The sequence below is a fragment of the Danio rerio genome, chromosome 6 (assembly GCF_049306965.1).
Source record: "Danio rerio strain Tuebingen ecotype United States chromosome 6, GRCz12tu, whole genome shotgun sequence".
Lineage (NCBI taxonomy): Eukaryota > Metazoa > Chordata > Actinopteri > Cypriniformes > Danionidae > Danio > Danio rerio.
Genome location: NC_133181.1, coordinates 4,596,087 through 4,620,127, shown reverse-complemented (window position 1 = coordinate 4,620,127; position 24,041 = coordinate 4,596,087). Strand labels below are relative to the sequence as shown.

Here is a 24,041-nt window from a genome sequence, read left to right as displayed (position 1 = left end):
GAGGAAACCCACGCCAACACGGGGAGAACATGCAAACTCCACACAGAAATGCCAACTGGCCCAGCTGGTACTCGAACCAGGAACGTTCTTGCTGTGAAATGACAGTGCTAACCACTGCAACACCTTACCACATTACTCTTCTATGATAGTTTGATCGTATTTGTTTTGTGTTTGACAGCATCTGTTCATACTCGCTGAAAAGAGCACACGGGAAATTAATAAAAATTCAATGGGTTTGGAATGATGTGGTAAATGATGCTTGAATTTTTAAACGCACAGTAGCTGTCATTTGGTGAACCGTTTACGGCTCCTGTGAGGCTTGAATTCACCTTCAGAAGGAAAATGGTTGAAGCATTAATATTGATCATATTGATTTAGTGAATGGAGTTATTGATTGAATGGATTATTGACGCTTTTTTCCTGTTTTCCTAAGACTCCAGAGAAGAAGCACTCCGAGTCATCCAGAGGAAGAAAGAGGAAGGTTGATAACCAATCTGAGAGCAGCCAAGGTAACGTCAACTTCCCGTTCTTAAATGAATTTTACAGCTCCCCAAGAGTGAAATATTTGAGTTTTACCATTTTTGAATCCATTCAGATGATCTCTGTGTCTGGCAGGACCACTTTTAGCTTAGCTTAGCACACATCATTGAATCGGATTAGACCATTAGCATCTCACAAAAAAATCTATAATTTCCTAAAATGTTTCCTATTTAAATTTTTAGTTGTAGACCATTGGAAAATGAAAGGTTGTCTAATACTACTAATTCTGACGTAATAATTTTTGGAGTATACACTACCTGACAAAAGTCATGTCGCCTATCCAAGTTTTAGGAACAGCAAATACCTTGACTTCTAGTTGATAATTTGGTATCAGAAGTGGCTTAAATGAAGGGCAAAGGCCTCTAGATTACGCTTATTTGACCACAATAAAATAGGATCATGCCTTGATTTTTAATTATTTAATTAGGACAGTAAGGTCTGACTTTACTTAGAAGTCTTCACTGAACAGAAATGATGTCCAGTATAGAATATAAAGTCATGCTGTAGTGGAGACAGAATGAATATTGTGTCTGACTCCATCATGAGCTTGGAGGACTGCATCCATACATCTCTGCAATGACTCAAATCACTTATTAATAAAGTCATCTGGAATGGTAAAGAAAGCGTTCCTGCAGGACTCCCAGAGTTCATCAAGATTCTTTAGATTCATCTTCAATGCCTCCTCTATCATCTTACCCCAGAAATGCTCAATAATGTTCATGTCTGATTACTGGGCGGGCCAATCCTGCATCACCTTGACCTTCTCTGCTTTCGGGAACTTTGATATGAAGGCTGAAGTATGAGAAGGAGACTATCCTGCTGGAGAATTTGCCTCTCCTGTGGTTTGTAATGTAATGGGCAGCACAAATGTCTTGATACCTCAGGCTGTTGATGTTGCCATCCACTCTGCAGATCTCTCGCACGCCCTCATACTGAATGTAACCCCAAACCATGATGTTTCCTTCACCAAGCTTGACTCATTTCTATGAGAATCTTGGGTTCATGCAGGTTCCAGTGGGTCTTCTGCAGTATTTGTAATGATTGGGATGCAGTTCAACAGATGATTCATCAGAAAAATCTACCTTCTGACACTTTTCCAAATAATCAACTAAAAGTTATTTTTCTCTTACAACTGGGATCGAAAACAAGACCTTTGTCAGGTAGTGTAGTTCCTAGCCACATTGACATAGAAAATTGCTAATTTTAATTTTCAGTCAGTCTTAGTACACAGTGTAACTACAGAAGATTCAAGTTTTAAATTGGAAAATTATCTTAAACCTTTTTTTTTTCTTGAGCGAGATGCTAATGGTCTAATCCGATTCAATGATTTATGCTAAGCTAAAAGTGCTTCTGCCAGACCCGGAGATCGACTGAATGGATTCAAAAATGGGAAAACTCCTCTGTTTAACTCTAGGGTAGTTGTAAAATGAGACCATTTCCAAAAAAAAGTGGAGATTCATAGTTTGTTTGAAGGCTTGGCATTTCACTTCCAGAATCATGTGCTTCATGATCTTTTTTTGAAGGGGGAGATTTTTGTTTAATGTTTAGCACAGAAATGATGCAGTGCAATTACAGAAAAGTGATTGCATCCATTGACTTATATATTTGTTTTACCTCTCAGGAAAGTCTTCCGGCCGAGGGCCTAAGATCAGCGATTATTTTGATGTGAGTACAGCTTTGTGAGGATGACTCTCCTTTTATCAGCTCTGTATTAAATGTCAGTCAGGAGTCATTGAGCTTTTAGTCAGACTGCTGCTGCTGCTGCTGCTGCTGCTTTTTCTTTTTTTGAATGGCTGTTCGCTTCTGTAGATGTTTTGATTTGTGGAGTTGTGAAATGCACATTATTGGTGACCCTGTGATGACGTCACATCCTGTTATTATGTTGTGTGGTGTTTTTAAAAACATCATTTCATCTTCTTGTAGTTCCAGGGAGGAAACGGATCGAGTCCAGTCCGGGGTCTTCCTCCGGTCCTGCGCTCGCCACAGAACTCTCACTCTGTGCCTGGAGCCATCGTAAGTCCTGGGGTTTGGGGATTTAAAAGGATATTTCACCCAAAAAAATATATTGTCATTATTTACTCATCCTTTGCTTGTTCCATATCGGTTTGAGGTTTTTTTTTTTTGCTCTGTTAAACACAAAAGAAGATATTTTGAAGAATGTTGGAAACCGGTAACCATTGACTTCCATAGTAAGGAATTTAATTGGTTATGGGAGCCCAATATTCTTCAAAATCTTTTGTGCACAACAGAACAAACTCAAACTGATGTGAAACAGGCGAGTAAATGATGACAGAATTTTTGGGTGTACTATCTCTTTGGGTCAGCCTTACTTTCATTCACACTAATCAACTTAATGTTGAATATAATTTAATTTTAATTTTATTAATTTTCATAATTTCCCACCTGTAATATTGTGCATATTCGTGTTTTTTCATTTACAGTGCTCAGCATATTTTCTGTAGAATGCTTTACAGTAATATATTTGTGCATATATATTAGATTAGGCAGTACTGAAGCCAAATTCAGAGCTAATCTTAGGAAAAAAACTATGATAACAGTCCAAAAATTAGAACACCCAAAATTATTTTAGGGAAAAATATTAAGTAATACATTTTTTTAAAGGCGAGGAAAAAAAAAAAAAAAAAACTATATATATATATATATTTTTTTTTAAAGGCGATTTTTCTTACTTATTATTTATTATTTATTTATTACTTAATATTTTTCCTCTGAATTATTGAAAAAAAAAAAAAAAAAATTATATATATATATATATATATATATATATATATATATATATATATAAATATATATATATATATATATATATATATATATATATATATATATATATATATATATTTTTTTTTTTTTTCTGTTTAAATTAAATAAATAAAAATATTATTAAATAAAAAAAATATATATTTTTTGCACTTTTTAAAATTTTTTGCAATTTTCCACTTGCATTTAAATGTATTGTCTTTCCATTTCTAAATATGTTTGATGACTAAAATATTATTTTATTAAATATATCTGTTTAATAAATCTGTTCAAATGCACCAAAATATATGGCCTATATTACCACTGAGAAATGAATAAACATTTTCAAATCGGCCGGAATCTTAAATATTAAATATTTTATTTAATAATAAATTATTATTAAATTAAATATTTTTAAATATGAATCCAATTGTTATCAAAAGTAAACCCTATTAGATAAAAAACGATTAGATTTTCTTCTTCTTCTTTTTCTTCTTATGATTAGGATTATTATTATTATTATTATTATTATTATTATTATTATTTATGTATTTTATCTTGTGTATTATTTATTGCTGTTAATGACTTTTAAGTGTTAGAATATTTTTATAATTATAGAAAAGTCATATTTATAAAATGTGGTAAACTTGATCTGTTTTTTTGCCTTGCCATAGCCAGAGAAGCTGATTTGGCAGTAATCTTAAAATGTGTCATCATCATCATCAGACTGTGCATAAACATGTCTTTTTATCATTCAGTTTTTCTGTATAATTTGTGATGTAATATTATGTTTTTTTTTTTTTTTTTTTGGATTTTCACTTGAAATATCTTGGCTATATTTATGAATGAGTGAGTATGTATGCATGTATTCATATGCATGTATATAAATATGTGTATATGATTGATTGTGGCGAGGCAGTGGCGCAGTAGGTAGTGCTGTCGCCTCACAGCAAGAAGGTCGCTGGTTCGAACCTCGGCTCAGTTGGCGTTTCTGTGTGGAGTTTGCATGTTCTCCCTGCCTTCGCGTGGGTTTCCTCCGGGTGCTCCGGTTTCCCCCACAGTCCAAAGACATGCGGTAAATTGTCCGTAGTGTATGAGTGTGTGTGTGAATGTGTGAGTGGAGGTTCATTCCGCTGTGGCGAAACCCGGATTAATAAAGGGACTAAGCCGACAAGAAAATGAAATGAAAGGATTGATTGTGTATGTATGTATACATATGTATGTATCTATACGGGGACATATATGCGAGAGGATATCATGTGATACTGAAGTGTACAAAAAGGAGCACCTGATTGTGATGAACACTGTCTGATGAAGAGCCGTGTGGCTTGAAACGTTACACGCTTTGTGTCCGCTTTTTTAATTTAATCAATGTATATTTTTGGAGTTTTGGTGTTGCCGCCTTTGATGAATATTGAATTTACATTTTCCAACAAAAAATATGTTTCAGGATCAATATAGATGTTAAGGATCGCATCAGGCTTGGTAGACAGCAATGATCCTGAGACATTCAAAGTCCACAAAATTAACCAAAACAAAGTCGTATTTACAGTTTTTGTTTTGCCTCATAAACGTGTTTTGGAGCTTCGTATGAATAAAGCTAAACCACTGAAGTCACGTGGAAAATTTTGGCAATATTTTTGGTTCTATTTGTGTCTATGGAGGATGAGAGAGCTCCAGGATTTCATCTAAAATATCTTAGATGTGTTCAGAACATAAAAAAGATCTGAGGGTATTGAAACAACACCAGGATGAGTAATTAATAACAGCATTTTAATTAACTGATTTAAAAATGATATATTTTTTTCATTGATTTCATTTTTGCGTGAACTAATCCTTTAAATAACACCACAAAATCATTTTAATGCTGCTGTTTTTCCCTCTCCAGGTCAGACAGAACAGCTCATCACCCACCAGCCTGTGTTTCATGGATCACACGATGAATCTGAAACAGCTGAGCAGCAGAAGTGTCCAGGTAATACTTGCATCGCTGTTGCTTTTTAAACACACACACTGCTATTGAAGCTGAAATAAAGCAAATACGACTTTCTCCAGGAGAAAACAAATATAGGAAATACTGTGAAAATGTCCTTGCTCTGTTAAATATCATTTGGGAAATATTTATAAAAGAAAATAAACAAAATTCACTGGAGGGCTAATCATTTTGACTTCAGCTGTATGATGCACTGAGACTGATCTCTGCCGTTCTCCACATTTTACTCGTTTTCTCCTCTTCTCAGACGGATTTGACACTGTTGAAACTGGCTGCACTTGAGAGCAATAAGAATCTTGACCTTGAGAAGAAGGAGGGCAGAATAGATGATCTACTCAGGGTGAGGAACAGACAGATGAGTTTCACCTGCCCTTGAGCTTCATTTTGCGCTTTTGGAAGCGGCATCTGAGTGCAGACTGTAAGTGTTTCTGATGTTTTCCACCCAGGCGAACTGTGACCTCCGCAGACAGATAGATGAGCAGCAGAAACTGCTGGAACGTTTCAAGGAGCGTCTGAACAAATGCACTACGATGAGTAAAAAACTCCTGATTGAGAAGGTAAGCTGTGTCTTATGTGCTTGCAGCTGTGTATACATGTGCCGATATATAATTTAGTAAGTCAATATATTGTGTTCAGGAACATGCATGATATTGATGTCATGGGCACTTCAAAATAAAGTGAATAGTTATGTATTATTTTATCTTTTAGAGTGCCTGTTATAGAAATATTCAGTGGTTGTTTATCACTGCAGATGAAAATAAGACTTAAAGGGCCATGAAACCCCCTTGTTTCAGCAGGGTGTTTTCACACCTCTACTTTGGAAAAAGTCAGAAAAGTGGGCGTGTCCATCTCTGTTTAGGGGGAGTGTCGGAGGAAGAAAAGAGGCATGGTGTGGGAGTGTCTATTTGGGTGCGCTGAGTTTCAGAGTCAAAACACACACCCAACAGGGGAGAAAGTGACTGTGTTTACATGGACATCTGTAGTTGAATTATTTGCCGAATTATTAAATGGTGGACTTTAACTTCAGTTTGGCTCTTTCATTCAGGGAATTCATTCATGTCCCTCGCCACAAACGAGATATTTGATTCGAGGATCTGCTCTAAGCGTGTATTTTCATGCAATGTTTGATACCGCACGGCGAATGAAAGAAAAAACACTCAGCATTTCCCGGAAACTTAGATGCACTCGGCAGGTAGCGTCAGAAAGCCGCGTGTGTTATTCCGGTCACAAAATCCTACATGAGGTTATAGTTTGGTTGTAAAGCTAACTTGTTTACACTCGGTGCAATAGTTTGTTCGATACGAATAAAATACGAACTGAATAAACAAAGAGCACTGGTCGCTCACTTACCAAATCTGTAGAGACAGGACAATCTACAGCAACTAGAGCCGCGTCTTTATTAAGAGGAGACTAAAGCGAATCTGGATCTCAGCGTTTGCAGATGAGAACAGCTCTCAGGTAAACAATAATCCTCCTTAGACACGTAAGTTTAGTTGTCGAGCGTCGCGTACACTGTAATCCACACGTGACTCCAGCTGAGCTCTCACAGAGAGAAAATGAAAACAAAACTTAACTGCAGCAAACTATAAAAGCAACACTTCACGCTTGTTTTGCCAACACAACGTGGCGTCTCTGCCGTCTAAACACTGTGACAGTAATGAATATTCATGAAGTTGCACAATAGAGCACGCTGATTGGTTTGAACCAAGCCTTACTCATGCATTAATGCATCACACTGTAAGACGTAATAAGACTCACTCTGGCACAGACGTCCAGTCTGCATGCTGGAATACACGCTATTATGTCATGACCGTGACGCAGCTTCAAAAATTAGTTTCAAACCAGAAGTACAAATTTGCTTGAAATAACGCAAAAACAACCAATTTACACTTTTTAGTGAAATATAGGTGTCCTAATAGTGTTTTTAGCAGTGTGGGACACATATACGACTGTCAACAGCTCAAAACATGTGTTTTGGTGTTTTGTGACCCTTTAATGTTGATTTATTTACAAACATAAAAGTTTTCATGTTAATCTTGCCTACAACATTGAAAATTCTGTGACTATTTATAGTCTTCTAGTTTTAAAGAGTCACTATTATGCATTAAAAACGTCATATTTTGATTTTTGGGGGTCTTTAACAACAGTCTGATATGCATGCAAGGTCAAAAAACACTTTAATTGTCTTATAATATGCGTTTATTTTTAACTAATTATTCCAACGACTCTCATGTGATCCATTCAGCGATTCATTTGTTTCCAAACCCCTCCTTTGCACCATGCTAACCTGCGCTGATTGGTCCAATGACCCAGTCTGTTACGATTGGTCGACTGCGTTGCAGGAAATGGGGCAGGGCTTGAGTTCCATATTGACATAACGCCGACACGGCTAAAGACTCGTTACAGCGGCAATTCATTTGAACCATTCTGAGTCGACTCTTTCATAGATGAATCAATAGTTTTAAACATTGTGCACTTTAAGATTTAAGCCTTAGCTGGATATTTCACTTCACTTAGAGCTGTCACACATTACATGGAAGGACATTTTCAAAAACCCAAAGGCTCTTATCCTTTTACAGTTAGGTTGCATTTGACTTCAGGTAAGTTGAATCTGCAAAAGCATTTATTAATCTTAGGTGATGTTAAAACCTTATAGTGCATTTAAAAAAGTAATATGTGTTTTATGTTAATAGCTTTAAAATCAGTTTTTCTGTTTTTTTTTTATTATTTTTTTTTTTTTACTAATTTTAAAATTGTAACTAATAAATGTGGATAATGGCAGTTGTTGACCCTCAAGTGTGTTTTCGTCTCACTAGAGCACTCAAGAGAAACAGTCCTGCCGGGAAAAGAGCATGCAGGACCGGCTGCGTCTAGGACACTTCACCACAGTCCGACATGGGGCATCCTACTCGGAACAGTGGACTGATGGTTATGCCTTCCAGAACCTCGTCAAGTAAGAGTCTCACACAAAGTCGGAGTTTTTCCTATCCAGTCTTTTTTTATTTACAGGAACACTTCACTTTGTTTGGAAATTGGCTCAATGAGTACAATATTGAAATTTTAACTGATATAATCTTGATTTTTATGTTCCTGTTTGCAAAAAAAAAAAAAAAAAACCTCTTCTGAACTGGCAGAAATATTTCAAATTTATCAGTTTTTATATTTCAGGTTGATAATCAATGAAAGACCTGACAGCAGAATAGAACTTAAATAAAACATCAAGATTAAACAGTGAATTACTTTTGATATTGTATGTAAATAATTATACTCTATATTAGCTCTCTTTTTATTTTTTATTTATTTATTTATTATTATTTATTTATTTACTTATTTATTTATTTTCTTAATTCTCATACTGTGTTATTTTTAGGTTTTGTATGTTATCCTGAAGTTGTATTATCGTAATGTGATGTTCTGATGTTTAAATGTCTTGTTTTAATGTTGAGAACAAAATACTTTTGTTTAACGTTTTTATTATTATTGGCCTTTCATTTATTAATTTAAATAAATGAAAGGCCAATAATAATAAAAACGTTAAACAAAAGTATTTATTTAATTAAATTACGCATCTGTAGACACAAAAATGCATCTGCCATTGAAAATTTTAATATTGCAATTTTTTTGCTTTCTTTTTTAAAATTATGTATTTATATATTGTATTTATATATTTAAAATTATGTATTAATATATAATTTTGTATAAAAATTATGTTGTTATATATTTTATGTATTTATAATTATTGAACGTTCACAAAAATGAAGATTTAACAATACATCTTTAAAAGCCACACAAAGAAATTTTTTTATTATTTTTATATACAGATATAATATATGTATACAGATTATATATAAAACAGGACTACCCCTAATAAACAGATCAGAAAAAGGGGTAAAAACATTGCTTATTTTTCAGATAATAATACGGTAACAATATTATTTTCAAAATGATAGGGGCAAACTTTCTAAATAATCCAAATATGGAGTCCATACTCTGAAAAACAAAAATCAGCCTTTTGTGTAATCCACGGGTTATTTTATTTATTTTTTGCTTTCTAATATTTATTCATTAATTTATGTGTGTTAAAAGGCAGCAGGAGTGGATAAACCAGCAGCGGGAAGAGATTGAGAGGCAGCGAAAACTTCTAGCCAAGCGCAAACCTCCCAGCACACCCTCCTCCCAGAGCCCGACCCCCAATGAGTCCAAACAGAGAAAGACCAAAGCGGTGAACGGAGCTGACAACGACCCCTTCCTCAAACCCAGCCTGCCGACACTGTAAGAAATCAGCACGCACACACATACTCCCTCATTCACCTCCAAACCAGGACTCCCATTGACTTTTATGGCTGTTAGAATGAGTTCATTAGGACTGGTGTGGACCAAGGCTCATCATTCTAGGATAATCATATAAGCATGCATGATTTATGGAGCTACGGCTTGTGTAAAAAGTGTTTTTTTGCATTGTATTTTTGATATCATTGACATGTCTGTGTTCAGGTTGACTGTGGCGGAGTATCATGAGCAGGAGGAAATCTTCAAATTGAGACTGGGTCATCTCAAAAAGGTTTGTGCGCGTGCTACAGAGGAATGTGGATAAAGAATGATTGGTCACCATTGACTTCAACTTCATTGTTGGTCACAATTGACTTCCATAGTATTTAGTTATGATGGTTCCTGTAGACTTCTATACTATTTCTTTCCCTATCGAAGTCAATGGTGATTTTTCAATGTTTACTTCCAGATGGATTGGTCACCATTGACTTCAACTACATTGATGGTCGCTATTGACGTCCTCAGTATTTTTTCTTTATCAATGCTTCCTTCCAGATTGATTGGTCACCATTGACTTCAACTACATTGATGGTCGCTATTGACGTCCTCAGTATTTTTTCTTTATCAATGCTTCCTTCCAGATTGATTGGTCACCATTGACTACGACTAAAATGATGGTCCCCATTGACTTTCATAGTATTTCCTTTCAAATGTAAGTCAATGGTGACCATCAGTGTTCACTTCCAGAATTAGTTACATTGACTTCAACTAAAATGATGGTCTCCGTAGATACTGATGGTCTTCTATACTATTTTTATACTATTTCTTTCCCTAAGGAAGTCTTGGTCATTTTTCTATGTTTACTTCCAGATTGATTGGTCACCATTGACCTCAACTACATTGATGGTCGCTATTGACGTCCTCAGTATTTTTTTCTTTATAAAAGTCAATGGTGACTATCAATGCTCACTTCCAGAGTGATTGGTCACCATTGACTTCAACTACATTGATGGTCGCTATTGACATCCTCAGTATTTTTTTCTTTATCAATGCTAACTTCCAGATTGATTGGTCACCATTGACTACAACTAAAATGATGGTCCCCATTGACTTTCATAGTATTTCCTTCCAAATGTAAGTCAATGGTGACCATCAGTGTTCACTTCCAGAATTAGTTACATTGACTTCAACTAAAATGATGGTCCCTGTTGACTTCGATACTATTTCTTACTCTATGGAAGTCAATGGTGATTTTTCTATGTTTACTTCCAGATTGATTGGTCACCATTGACTTCAACTACATTGATGGTCGCTATTGACGTCCTCAGTATTTTTTTCTTTATCAATGCTCACTTCCAGATTGATTGGTCACCATTGACTACAACTAAAATGATGGTCCCCATTGACTTTCATAGTATTTCCTTCCAAATGTAAGTCAATGGTGACCATCAGTGTTCACTTCCAGAATTAGTTACATTGACTTCAACTAAAATGATGGTCCCTGTTGACTTCTATACTATTTCTTACTCTATGGAAGTCAATGGGGATTTTTCTATGTTTACTTCCAGATTGATAGGTCACCATTGACTTCAACTACATTGATGGTCGCTATTGACGTCCTCAGTATTTTTTCCTATATAAAAGTCAATGGTGACTATCAATGCTCACTTCCAGATTGATTGGTCACCATTGACTTCAACTAAAATGATGGTCCCTGTTGACTTCTATACTATTTCTTTCCTTATGCAAGTCAGTCGTGATATTCTATGTTAACTTCCAGATTGATTGGTCACCATTGACTTCAACTAAAATGATGGTCCCCATTGACTTATAGTATTTCCTTCCCAGTGTAAGTCAATGGTGACCATCAGTGTTCACTTCCAGAATTAGTTACATTGACTTCAACTAAAATGATGGTCTCTGTTGACTTCTATACTATTTCTTTCCTTATGCAAGTCAGTCGTGATATTCTATGTTTACTTCCAGATTGATTGGTCACCATTGACTTCAACTAAAATGATGGTCCCCATTGACTTATAGTATTTCCTTCCCAGTGTAAGTCAATGGTGACCATCAGTGTTCACTTCCAGAATTAGTTACATTGACTTCAACTAAAATGATGGTCTCTGTTGACTTCTATACTATTTCTTTCCCTATGTAAGTCAGTCGTGATAGTCTATGTTTACTTCCAGATTGATGGGTCACCATTGACTTTACCTTCATTGGTGGTCACCATTGACTTTCATAGTATTTCTTTCCCTATAAAAGTCAGTGGTCACCTTTAGAGCTCACTTCCTGATTGATGGGTCACCATTGACTTTACCTTCATTGGTGGTCACCATTGACCTCCATAGTTTGATTCCCCTTAAGGAAGTCAATGGTAACCATTAGTTGTTCAGAGACCAACAATTTTACAATAAACAGCAGTAGAATGATAACATAATAAAAACGACCCATAAACAACCCATAAAACTTGAAAATCCAATGTTTGTGTGTGTGTTCAGGAGGAGGCAGAGATCCAGGCGGAGCTGGAACGGTTGGAGCGTGTGAGGAATCTGCACATTCGAGAGCTTAAGAGAATCAACAATGAGGACAGTTCTCAGTAAGCCCCGCCCACTACTACTACTACTAATAATAACCAGTAGAAAACTATTTCTTATTTACAACATTTAAATATTAAAATAATTTAATATAAATTATATTACTGTAGTTATAAACAAATTCTACTAAAATGTATATTTTACATAATATTCACTTCATTTAAATATTTACAAACATACATTTTGTTTGTGGAGGTCTTAAATATGGGTTACTGCTGTTGTCATGTTTTTAAAAGTTATTTTAAAAGCAATTCAACCAGAGAACAAACAAACTGATTATATCAGGGGTCACCAATCTCGGTCCTGAAGGGCCGGTGTCCCTGCAGGGTTTAGCTCCAGCTTGCTTCAACACACCTGCCTGGGTGATTCAAGTATACCAAGTAAGAGCTTGATTAGCTTGTTCAGGTGTGTTTGATTAGGCTTGGAGCTAAAATCTGCTGGACACCGGCCCTCCAGGAACAAGTTTGGTGACCACTGGATTATATGAACTATATTTTATTTTACTTTATTATTTTTTTTCTGCAATTCAAATGATGCTGTTTCTGAAAATTATTAATCACATTCTTAAGCCTGATTTATACTTCTGCGTCAAGTGACCGGCGTAACTCACGGCGGATGCAACGCGCGTAGCTGTGCATTTATACTTCTGCGCACTGTCTCTGTTGGTCTGCATTAACACTTCTGAAACGCTAGTTGGCAGTGAGGTGTAAATGTTCCTCTGTGTCGAGTTTCTTCGCTGCTTTTTTGCTTTTCCTGAACACTTCGGGATGTACAAGTGGCTCAAACTCGCTAATTTGAGGCAGGAATAGGCGGACGAGCAACAACTTTAACTATGAGGTAAACACAAAACAAAACTTTCCATCCGGAGCTCCTTCACGGTACTCCACTCTTGTAAAGAATCGCTCCATCAGGCTCGCACCATTCGCGCGGCTCTCGGTCCCGCCCAGACTCGTCAGTGCTACCAAGCCGACCAATCACAGAGCTTGCGCTACTCGTCGTTGCGACGTGTAATTTCATTTTTTGTGAGGTGCACGTCAGCGACGCCGACGGCCACGGCGAAGGGCTATGCGTCAGCGCCGTAGCATACGTCAGCGTTTGACACAGAAGTATAAATCAGCCTTTAATCCTTCTCAAAGTATTGTTGGTAAAAAGCTGTGATTATGCCTGACCTTTATATTTTTTTGTAGGTTTAAAGACCATCCAACTCTTAATGAACGATATCTTCTGTTACACTTGCTGGGAAGAGGAGGTTTCAGTGAAGTTTATAAGGTATTTCATTTTTTACATTATTATTATTATTATTTTTATTATTATTATTATTATTACTTGATTTAAATTCAGTTCAGTTCATTTTTATTTCTATAGCACTTTCACAGTGTAGATTCTGTCATAGCAGCTTAATATAGAAGATTATAGTAAATTGAAACAGTGTCTGTCCAGTTTTCAGAAATTAAGCTCCGTTTAGTTCAGTGTGGTTTAATTTTCACTGCTGAAAGTTCAAACACTGAAGAACAAATTCATCGATGCGCAGCTCCACAAGTCCCACCCAAGCAAGCCTTTGGCGACCAATGATTCAAATGCTTACTTTCATATGGTTTTAATGCACGGTTGTTACATTTATAACAAGTCACCATTTAAAAGTTTGGGCTTAGGGATTTTAAGTAAATTAATTTAGTTTAATTCATTTTAAAAAAAACACTTTTATTCAGCAAGGATGTTACATTAATAAAAAATGATAATGGAAATATTTATAATTGTTTTACTCCTGCTGAAAAATTTATTTTTTTTCACGAAAACATAATCAGCACACCTGGTTCAAACGTTGATGATAAGAAATGTTACCTGAGAAGAAAATCGGCATATTTTAATAATTTCATGAGCCACTACATGAGCAAAATTCATCCTTGAATACCAGAAATAATCATATTTTTAATATATCTAAATACAACAGTCATTTTAAAGGGTAAATTACACAACATTTCTGTTTTACTGACTTTTAAAAATAAATAGAGACATGTTGGCTCAGTGGTTAGCACTGTCGCCTCACAGCAAGAAGGTCACTGGTTTGAGCCCCGGCTGAGCCAGTTGGCATTTCTGTGTGGAGTTTGCATGTTCTCCTCATGTTAGCGTGGGTTTCCTCAGGGTGCCCCGGTTTCCCCCACAAGTCCAAACACATGCGCTATATGTGGAATTGGAGGAACTCAATTGGCTGTAGTGTGTGAGTGTGTGTGTGTGTGTGAATAAGTGAGCGTGTGGGTGTTTTCCAGTACTGGGTTGCGGCTGGATGGACATCCTCTGCATAACACATATGCTGGAATAATTGGCAGTTCATTCTGCAGTGGCGACCATAGAAGTAGAGACTAAGCAAGTAAAATTTATGAAAATAAATAAATCCAGCCATGGAGCATATGAAATATAAAAACTAAAACTAAAATGACAAACATTAAGATGTATCTGATACAAATGTCACTGTATATAGTGATAAACATGTAGAAAAGTATCTTTATTTATTTTAATCATGATTTGATCAGTACCAGAACGTCATTTATACCATAATATGATCATTTCATAGAGATCAAACCAATTAAAATTCATTCATTCAATCATTCATTCATTCATTTATTCATTCATTCATTCATTTTCTTGTCAGCTTAGTCCCTTTATTAATCCGGGGTCGCCACAGCGGAATGAACCACCAACTTATCCAGCACGTTTTATGCAGCGGATGCCCTTCCAGCCGCATCCCATCTCTGGGAAACACACACACACACACACACACACACACACACACACACACACACACACACACACACACACCGGACAATTTAGCCTACCCAATTAACCTATAATATAATAACCTATATTAATAATTTATAGCCTCAACATACTTCACCATAGTAGAATTACACACCTTTGACTCACTTATTACTGTTATGAAACGACAATCCAATATCTCAGATCTTCAATATGAAATTACCGTCGCTTTCATAGTAATCTATTGAGTAAGATATATGGTTACAGCCAACCCAGTTACTAGAAGATGTCAGCCAGCCATAGAGATCAACTATTAACTTTAATTGACATGTCAGAGAGTTTAATTTATGATTATTGTGACTAATCAGACCTGTTTGGTGTTGTTGTGTTGTAGGCATTTGACCTGTTTGAGCAGCGATACGCAGCGGTGAAGATCCACCAGCTCAACAAGAACTGGAGAGAAGAGAAGAAAGAGAATTACCATAAGTATGTTGACCATCGTTTCTGATGTCTTCCCTTCCTCTCTGATGTTTTTCATGCTCACGTGTTGTTTCGTCCGCTTCAGACATGCCTGTAGAGAATACAGAATCCACAAGCAACTGGACCATCCTAGAATAGTCAAACTCTATGATTACTTCTCGCTGGACACCGACACGTGAGTCTGATTAAGTTATTGTTTTTTAATATGTACTAGGGTTGTAACGGTATGAATTTTTTACGGTATGATAATCTAGTCTAAAACAATACCACGGTTTGACGGTTTCGCGGTATACGGTATGTTACAAATGTTACAAAATAATAGAACAGTGAAGCAAATTTGACTTTTTCCAAAATATATTTTCAGTTACTATAAACAACACCACTTACAATGAACAAATAAAAAAATAAGAAAATAAGAAATAATGTGTCAAAGTCCAAATAAAGTCCAAATAAACATGGTGCAAATCCTCAGTAAAAAAATAGATATAAATATTTACTATACTATAAATAGTTACATAACGAAACTAGATTCAATATGGAACATCCTTAGGTTTTATGTGCCAGCATGGATATGGTTGTCTGTGGATATGGATTTGGATATGGTTGTCTGCAATGCAGACAAACAGCTGCACCTTCATTTGCGTCTTTTGAAAACAGCAAGAGCAGCAGTTCGTCTTTGCTGTGTCACTGTTTTGTCATGTTTCTGTGCTGCTGTGCATGCAAAAGTACTTAGTATGAGAATTATTTCATGCAAAACTTTTTTCTTTGCGTTTTACTTAGCCGTGCATAAATGTGTGCCTTTCTCTCATTCCGTGTTGTTCGAAAAGCTCGTTGTTGGTCCACAAACAAAAGCGAAACCTATGCTTATTGGTTTGAACCAATCTGGGCATGCAGGAGGGACAATGCATGAATGTATCATGTCTGGTTTGTCCGGAGACACAGTGACGAGCGTTTCTTTGTCAAATCAGCGTTGTCAAATTTTGTGAAATTATGTGATACAGCACTGGAAAGCTAAGACTCTCTTCTTTATGCCAATCTTTGAATTGTATGAATCGGATCAGCGGATCAAAAGTTATTAAACATTTAAGAGCAATACTTATTTTTAGCCGCGGGCGGCTGTCTCGGTCTTTAAGGGTTAAAACCGTTGATATGCAATTGTTCATGGTATGACAGTATTCACAGTATTTCCTATTATGTTTTTTCCTCTGGAGAAAGGCTTATTTGTTTTATTTCAGCTAGAATAAAAGCAGTTTTTAATATTTTAAAAGCATTTTAAGGTCAATATTATTAGCGCCTTTAAGCTACATATTTTTTCGATAGTCTACAGAACAAACCATCGTTATATAATAACTTGCCTAATTACCCTAACCTGCCTAGTTCACCTAATTAACCTAGTTAAGCCTTTAAATGTCACTTTAAGCTGTATAGAAGTGTCTTGAAAATATCTAGTCAAATATTATGTGCTGTCATCATGGCAAAGATGAAATAAATCAGTTATTAGAAATGAGTTATTAAATTATTATCTTTAGAAATGTGTTAAAGAAAATCTTCTCTCCCTTAAACAGAAATTGAGGAAAAAAAATAAACAGGGTGGCTAAAAATTCAGGGGGGCTAATAATTCTGACTTCAACTGTGTGTGGCGTATTATTAGCCCTTTTAAAGCTGCTATATGTAAGTTTTTGACTCTTCTAAGCTATAAATGTACTATAATATGCTTCCAGATGTTTAAGAAACATGCTAAGTGAACATTATGTAAAACAATGCTGAAGTCAGATATTCTGCTTTGAAAATGTGCGTTACGTGCCGAACTGTCTGTCTTTGTTTTGGTCTCTTTAATTGGGCCAATGGCAGTTTAGCCAGTTATATTTCAGCACCCCGGGTTGCCTTAGTGGAAAACCATGGAGTCAATCCAAGGACAAATAAACTTGCAACATAAAAGAAAAACTTTTGCAAGCAAAACATAAAGAATTAAGCAAAAAATTGTGAAAATCGGGGAAAATTGACTTTTGAGAAATAAAAAGGAATTTTGCAAACAAAAATAAAAATCAACTAGTAAAAAAAATTTCATATTTGCAATTTTTTTATATAATATTCATATATATATTCCAGTATTGCCTTTAGAAATCATCTCCAGTCAATTGCAATGCTCATTTTGATTTGCGAGTTTTACTGTTTAACAATTTAAAGAGTCCTCCAAAAAAACTAAGGATTTAGGTATTTTATTTAATCTCGATTCGATTTCTGACAGCGGTTCACGGCTGATTTCCTTTGTGTCATAAAGTCTTCAGCTGACGACGTCGCTTCATAGGAGGTAAATCCGGGCATGCCATACACGCCACAGTTTCTGTGACTCCGCCCCCTTGTCAAATCAGGGCCAGAAAGTGAAACGCACAGAAAAGCGAAGTGCAAAAAGAAAACTGCATCGCAAACTTGCGGTTGACTGAAAAGTAAATCAAAACAAGCGCTTCAATTGACTTGAGGTTTTGTAAAGGCAATACTGGAAAAATATTTAGCAAATATATGTTTTTTAAAAGTTGCAAATACATACATATATATATTTATTTTTGTTTGCATTATTCCTTTTTACTTCTCCACTTAATTTTCCCTTTGTGATATTTTTGAGATTTGCATTATTTTACAATTGTTGTGCTCAATACAAACAATGTGCTCAATATAAACTTATACAGAGGGCTAATAATTCAGACTTGAATTGTATATTTAATAGGGTTTGCCATTTATCTTGCTTTAGATTCTGCACTGTTCTGGAGTTCTGTGAGGGGAATGATCTGGATTTCTATCTGAAGCAACACAAGCTGATGTCCGAGAAAGAAGCTCGATCTATCGTCATGCAGATCGTCAACGCGCTCCGATACCTCAACGAGATCAAACCTCCCATCATCCACTACGACTTGAAGCCAGGTAAATTCAGTATACACTACAGGGCTCTCTACAGGATATTGGCACACTGTAGTCTTGATGCTGAAACAACATATTGTGCAACCCTACTGTATACTCTGGAATATAAGTTTCATCATCTGAAACGTGCACAGACATGTATTCAACATCAACTTAAAAAAATGAAGCAAGAGAAACGCGTTCATATAGTGTTTGAGATGGTGTCAGTATATGTCCAGCTGTATGTATGATTTTTTTTAAAGGATGCTTATTTTTTACACAGACTTCTAAAGGAAGTGTTTTGTTTGTCTATCAGGAAATATCCTGTTGGTGGATGGAACGGCTTGTGGGGAGATAAAGATTACAGACTTCGGCTTGTCTAAAATCATGGACGACGACAGCTATGGAGTGGACGGGATGGACCTGACATCACAGGGAGCCGGAACCTACTGGTCAGTACAGCACTGCACAAATACAGCTGAAGTTAAAATTATTCGCTTTCCTGGGAATTTTTTTTCCAAATATTTCCTAAATGATGTTTAACAGAGCAAGGAATTTTTCACAGTAATTCCTATAATATTTTTTCTTCTGGAGAAAGTCTCATTTGTTTTATTTTGGCTAGAATGCAAGCAGTTTTTAATATTTTAAACAACATTTTAAGGACAATATTATTGGCCCCCTTAAGCTATTTATTTTTTTGATCGTCTACAGAACAAACCACTGTTATACAATTACCCTAACTTGCCTAATTAACCTAATTAAGCCTTTAAATCCCAGCTGAATGTTAGTATATTGAAAAATATCTAGTGAAATTTTATGTACTGTCATCATGGCAAATACATGTTGCGACCGCTTTAGCTGTGCATTGATTTATGTAACGCAGGGGTGGCCAATCCTGTTCCTGGAGATCTACCTTCCTGCAGATTTCAGTTGCAACCCTTATCAAACACACCTGTCTGTAATTATCAAGTGGATTCCAGGTCCTAATTAATTGGTTCAGGTGGGTTTGATCAGGGTAGGAGCTAAACTGTACAGGAAGGTAGATCTCCAGGAACAGGATTGAGCACCCCTGATGTAATGTAACTTATATTTTACACAATTTAATAGCCCGTGATTCTGTTATAAAATCTTACGGTTTTTATTCATATAAATGATATCATCAGCACAAAATTTACATAGTTTGCTTAGTGTTTTTTAAAATTTTTTGATTATGTGATTATGATCATTATAGATATTTATATTAGATGTTGCCTACGCTTCTGTTGTCTATTGGAAGAAATGCATCAATAGAGCCGCCATTTTAGTACAGGGTAGCGCTCCTTTGAAATGGATGTAAGACCACGGTGCACTCTCCATCCAGAGCTGGAGATATATATGTACATATATCTATGATCGGGAGTTTTCCCAGTGGTCAGTATGCAAATATTTTTTTAAATTAGGATAATTATAATATCATTATAAACACTTTTCTGTGTTGATGGATAAGTGACTGCACGATAGAGATGCTGAAATGACACCCGAATCCACCCGCCATCCACCCCGTGGATCCACCATCCACCCGCCACCCTCCCGCACATATAGTTTTATCTGATATATGTATCCACACCCGATCGTCGCTTTAATAATTTAATTCTGTGTATTAGGCATGATAGGTCACCTTCAGGGCCGGAGCAAACTGAACTGGAGCTCTTGGCAAAAGATGGTCATACCCTCCTACCGAAAGCGAAAATGAGAGATGGGGGTGTGATTGCGCATACGACAGCGAGGACTGGGGAGGTTGTGGGGGGTGGGGGTTGTTGTCGTGTGCGCTGCCCTCTCTATTCTGCTGCGCTAGGTGGCCGCCTGGGAACGCCACTATGAACGCGCCGGCTCTGGTCACTGAGGATATTAACAGCAGATTCAGTGAGCTATAATCCGCGCATCTCTGATAGTAAAATAATATGTTAATCGTAAACGTTTTTAAATGAACATTTATTTATAAAAACAAAAGTTTGTCTTCAGACAACATGAAAGTAAAATTAAGACGTTTTAGCTTTTACAGATACAGGAACAAGATAACAAAAAGGGTGCCACTTCAGCCCAAACAGCAGCGATGTTATGTTTATTTGGCCTTTTTTTCGCACTCTGCTAAAAACAGAATAGCATCCATAGGGTACATGCCGAAGCATGCTAATAGGACTTTTAATTTGCCAGTAACCTGGGTTAAGCGCTTCCGGTGAACTGTATGGCAATGCGAAAACCAGTACGTTTAAGGTCTCTAGGTCTCTAAAATCTCCACAGATTTTTCAGAGTGATATCCGATATAAAGTGGGTCTCAGATTGTACAAGAAGCACTGCTTTAAATTACATTTCCCCCCGCCATGTCTTTATAATATGAGCATTTATTTTACCCCAGTATATTCAATGGAGCTTCTGCGCTAGCCAGCCAAATCTGACGGGCGCGTGCGAGTAAATGGCTTTTTGTCTCATCACTACTGCACGAGCATTACCGACATTTAGCGTGCGTTTGTGATCATGGAAATGTATTATCCACCCTGAAAAATTGATCTTATCCATGTACTGAAACACACCCCCTCTCCTGCTTTCGCTTTTCATTCTAACGGAGGGGGCGATTTGTTTGTGAATGAATCTCCGTTATGAACAACTCGTTCACTTAGTTGACAGTAATACAAGTTCCTGGCATTGCAGCATCTCTTTGTCATATTTCTTTTTCATTGTTTGCTTATTTTATTCAACAAAACTAGCTTGAGCCTGGTATTTAGTGCTAGTTGGTGCTACTTTGCCTTATGGTGAATGCAGTAAGAGACTGTATTATCTTCAATTACGTTACTTGTTGAGCAAAAAAGTTCATAACAAATTTAAAAAACCGAAATCTTACCTATGAAATGTTCTGCCTTTATGCTTTGTTTACTCGTTGCTACAGCCTTACACTTCACTAAAAGTCCAGCATCTATTAGATTGGCTTTAGTCTTGACTAATGTGGTTGATTGACTTTTGTCCTGAGACCACTGTACATATGTTGCAGCGCTATTGACGCATGCTCAGATACATGTACACAAGATATCGCATACGCACCCTAAGGATGATGATGATGAAAAAAGCCTTTATTTGTGAGACACTTTTACATGTAGCGAAATTGGACCCCTCCTACCATACACAAACATCACACATTTCAGGGCGAGACAGGTCAGAGTTAGAAAGAGGAAATAAGATACATTATGCAGGGTTCAACGCTAAGAATTTTTTCCTACTGGCCTGATTGAACCAGTGGTTCAGATTTTTACTTGCCCTGCTAAAATTTTCACTGGCCCCATAGAAGAAATAAAAAAGTTTGCCACATATATTAAATAATGTGTCACGAAATAATGTCAGGCGGTTCATTCCACTGTGGCGACCCCAGATTAATAAAGGGACAAAGCCGAAAAGAATGAATGAATGAATGAATGAATAAAAATAATGCTAGTAATTGTAGAATTTAAATATTTGAAAAATGTTAAAATATTTAGCAGTAAAATATAACAGTATGGAAAACGTGCAGGTATTTTATTGCAACACAAAAGGTGGCTGACTTAAAAGTGACGGCAAACTAAGCAAAGCATGACCTTCATTTTTTTTTTCATGCTCTACCCATTTAAAAGTTTCCACAAAGTTAGAAACAAACATTTCCTTTAGCCTCATAATTTGATGTCACAGTCATGTTGCCGTATTTTAAAATTTAGTGACGAGGCAGCACTGCCCCGATCGGGCCAGTAACGATTCTGTCTACTGTCCCGAGCATCTCTCACACTGGCCCCGTGCCATCGGGCAGTCCTTATTGTTGAGCCCTGTTATGGATAAGGGAGGCAGAAAAAGCCCCTTTTCAGACTGTCCTTGAAGTAGGGCAGTGTGAGATCAAGGGAAGTAAAGCCCCAGCAACAAGCACATAGACATAGACACGCAACAGGGGATGTGGATGTATGAGCACTTTTTCTTTACTCAAATTATAGGAGTCATTATTAATCATAATGCATATGATATAATCAACAAAATGAATCATGAGATCATATGTTTACCTAAAGTGCTCTAATGTCACAGGTATTTGCCACCCGAGTGTTTTGTCGTTGGTAAAGAGCCTCCAAAGATCTCGAATAAAGTGGACGTGTGGTCTGTTGGCGTCATCTTCTTCCAGTGCCTGTATGGACGAAAGGTAAACACTTTAAACTAATAGCTAAAAGCCACACACGGCTATTGATGTGCAGTGCATTTTACGATGAAGCTGCGTTGAATGTTTGGTGTGTTTCTGTAGCCGTTTGGCCATAATCAATCCCAGCAAGACATCCTTCAAGAGAACACCATCCTCAAAGCCACTGAGGTGCAGTTTCCGGCCAAACCTGTGGCTAGCAATGAGGCTAAGGTTAGTTTGCCTTGTGACGTGAGTTTTTACGAACAGCTTGTTGCCAAATAAATGCTAAGTATTAGGGGTGTAACGGTTCAGGTCGATACGACACTGGTGTCACGGCTCGTTATGTTTTCGATACAGCAAAAAAAGAAAAAAGCCAGAGGATTTCTCTGATTTTAATTTATTATTATTAGTGAACAGTAATAACTGTGCTGTTCTCACAGGTGCTGTCTGATATTTCACGGATGATATTGACAAATAACTTATTTATTGCATACGTCATATTAATACAGTCTTTTCATGAGCAGCAATATTAGTTTCATCTCGGTGAATGCATGCTCTGTAGCGATGGTGAACGCTGTATCAGTCACATGATTGACAGCATTGTGGTGATTGGATGTAAATGTTCGAACATCTTATGCTTAATGTGTAGATTTAGTGGCAAACACAATGTTACCTGAAAACTCTGTCCCATTAGCTTCACGGTGAATGCTTTAGTGATTTTCATAGCGGACTTTAAACACTGGAAGTCTTTTATCCACTCTTGGAAAAGTGTAAATGCTGGATTGCCATTCACCACATGATCACTAATAAGACGTGTCATTATTTGTAACTTTAGGTGGTTTCTAAAACTAAATCTGTCAGTGTTGTTTTCATTCTCTCGTATCCAGACCTTTACGTTTCCGCGGCTGTAGCACCCTGTCATCTGAACTGAGTGATTGACAGCTGATATGAACCAATCCATTTGCGTTCTGTTCTAGCGCAGTGGGCCAATAAGAAGAGCTTGAAGGCGGGGCGGGCTTTGTTTACTGCAAATTAAGATGTCAACTGTTTTAAATCATTCCTGAACGCTGCGTTAGGCGTTTTTAGGTGCAAAGATGCTTATTGCGTGAATGCCTCCTAATTCTGCGCACGTGGTAAACATTTTGCTGTGAAAACTGGTCGCACAACATCAATTTTATGCACTCCCAAATGTATTTTGACATCGCATAGATAACATTTTGGACACATATGTGACCAAAATGGTTGCAATTTCGATCCCTGTCTCATATCCACAGCTATATATGTACCAAAAGTGTTCCTAAACGCCAGACCCGCTGTTTGATTATAGGAGGATTGCATTAACGTTACTAGCCGTTTTGCGAGCTAGTGCAGCGTTTGCCTGACTGGAGTATGTGTGCTCTAGGTGGGCGGGGAAGGCAGCATGTTGCCTGTCACGTCATTCGGTATGCCTTGTTGAGCTTTGTTGTACTGAATACATTATATTTTGTACGCTTATTCTCTTTTATCTTTTTAAATGTTTGTCTGAATTGTTCGATTTGTAATGCGTACCGAACCGAAAGTTTCGTATCAAACGGTTCAATACAAATAC

General features: G+C 36.7%; 1 protein-coding gene across 3 annotated transcripts in view; it reads left to right on the top strand.

Annotated features, from left to right (window-relative positions):
- Positions 1–24,041, top strand: part of tlk1b (tousled-like kinase 1b) — a 47,145-nt gene that overhangs the window by 21,157 nt on the left and 1,947 nt on the right. For 2 of the 3 annotated variants that reach the window (XM_073952602.1, NM_001024951.2), the window contains 17 exons: positions 434–509; positions 2,162–2,205; positions 2,464–2,553; positions 5,189–5,275; positions 5,541–5,633; positions 5,740–5,850; positions 8,110–8,246; positions 9,380–9,565; positions 9,788–9,854; positions 12,067–12,164; positions 13,350–13,431; positions 15,311–15,402; positions 15,482–15,571; positions 18,146–18,315; positions 18,608–18,743; positions 22,366–22,477; positions 22,577–22,684. In XM_073952602.1, coding sequence (XP_073808703.1) covers positions 434–509; positions 2,162–2,205; positions 2,464–2,553; positions 5,189–5,275; positions 5,541–5,633; positions 5,740–5,850; positions 8,110–8,246; positions 9,380–9,565; positions 9,788–9,854; positions 12,067–12,164; positions 13,350–13,431; positions 15,311–15,402; positions 15,482–15,571; positions 18,146–18,315; positions 18,608–18,743; positions 22,366–22,477; positions 22,577–22,684 — 1,779 coding nt within the window. Of the gene's footprint in view, positions 1–433; positions 510–2,161; positions 2,206–2,463; positions 2,554–5,188; positions 5,276–5,540; positions 5,634–5,739; positions 5,851–8,109; positions 8,247–9,379; positions 9,566–9,787; positions 9,855–12,066; positions 12,165–13,349; positions 13,432–15,310; positions 15,403–15,481; positions 15,684–16,569; positions 16,971–18,145; positions 18,316–18,607; positions 18,744–22,365; positions 22,478–22,576; positions 22,685–24,041 lie in introns of those variants that run through there. The other variant, XR_012407185.1, reaches the window with a different exon arrangement.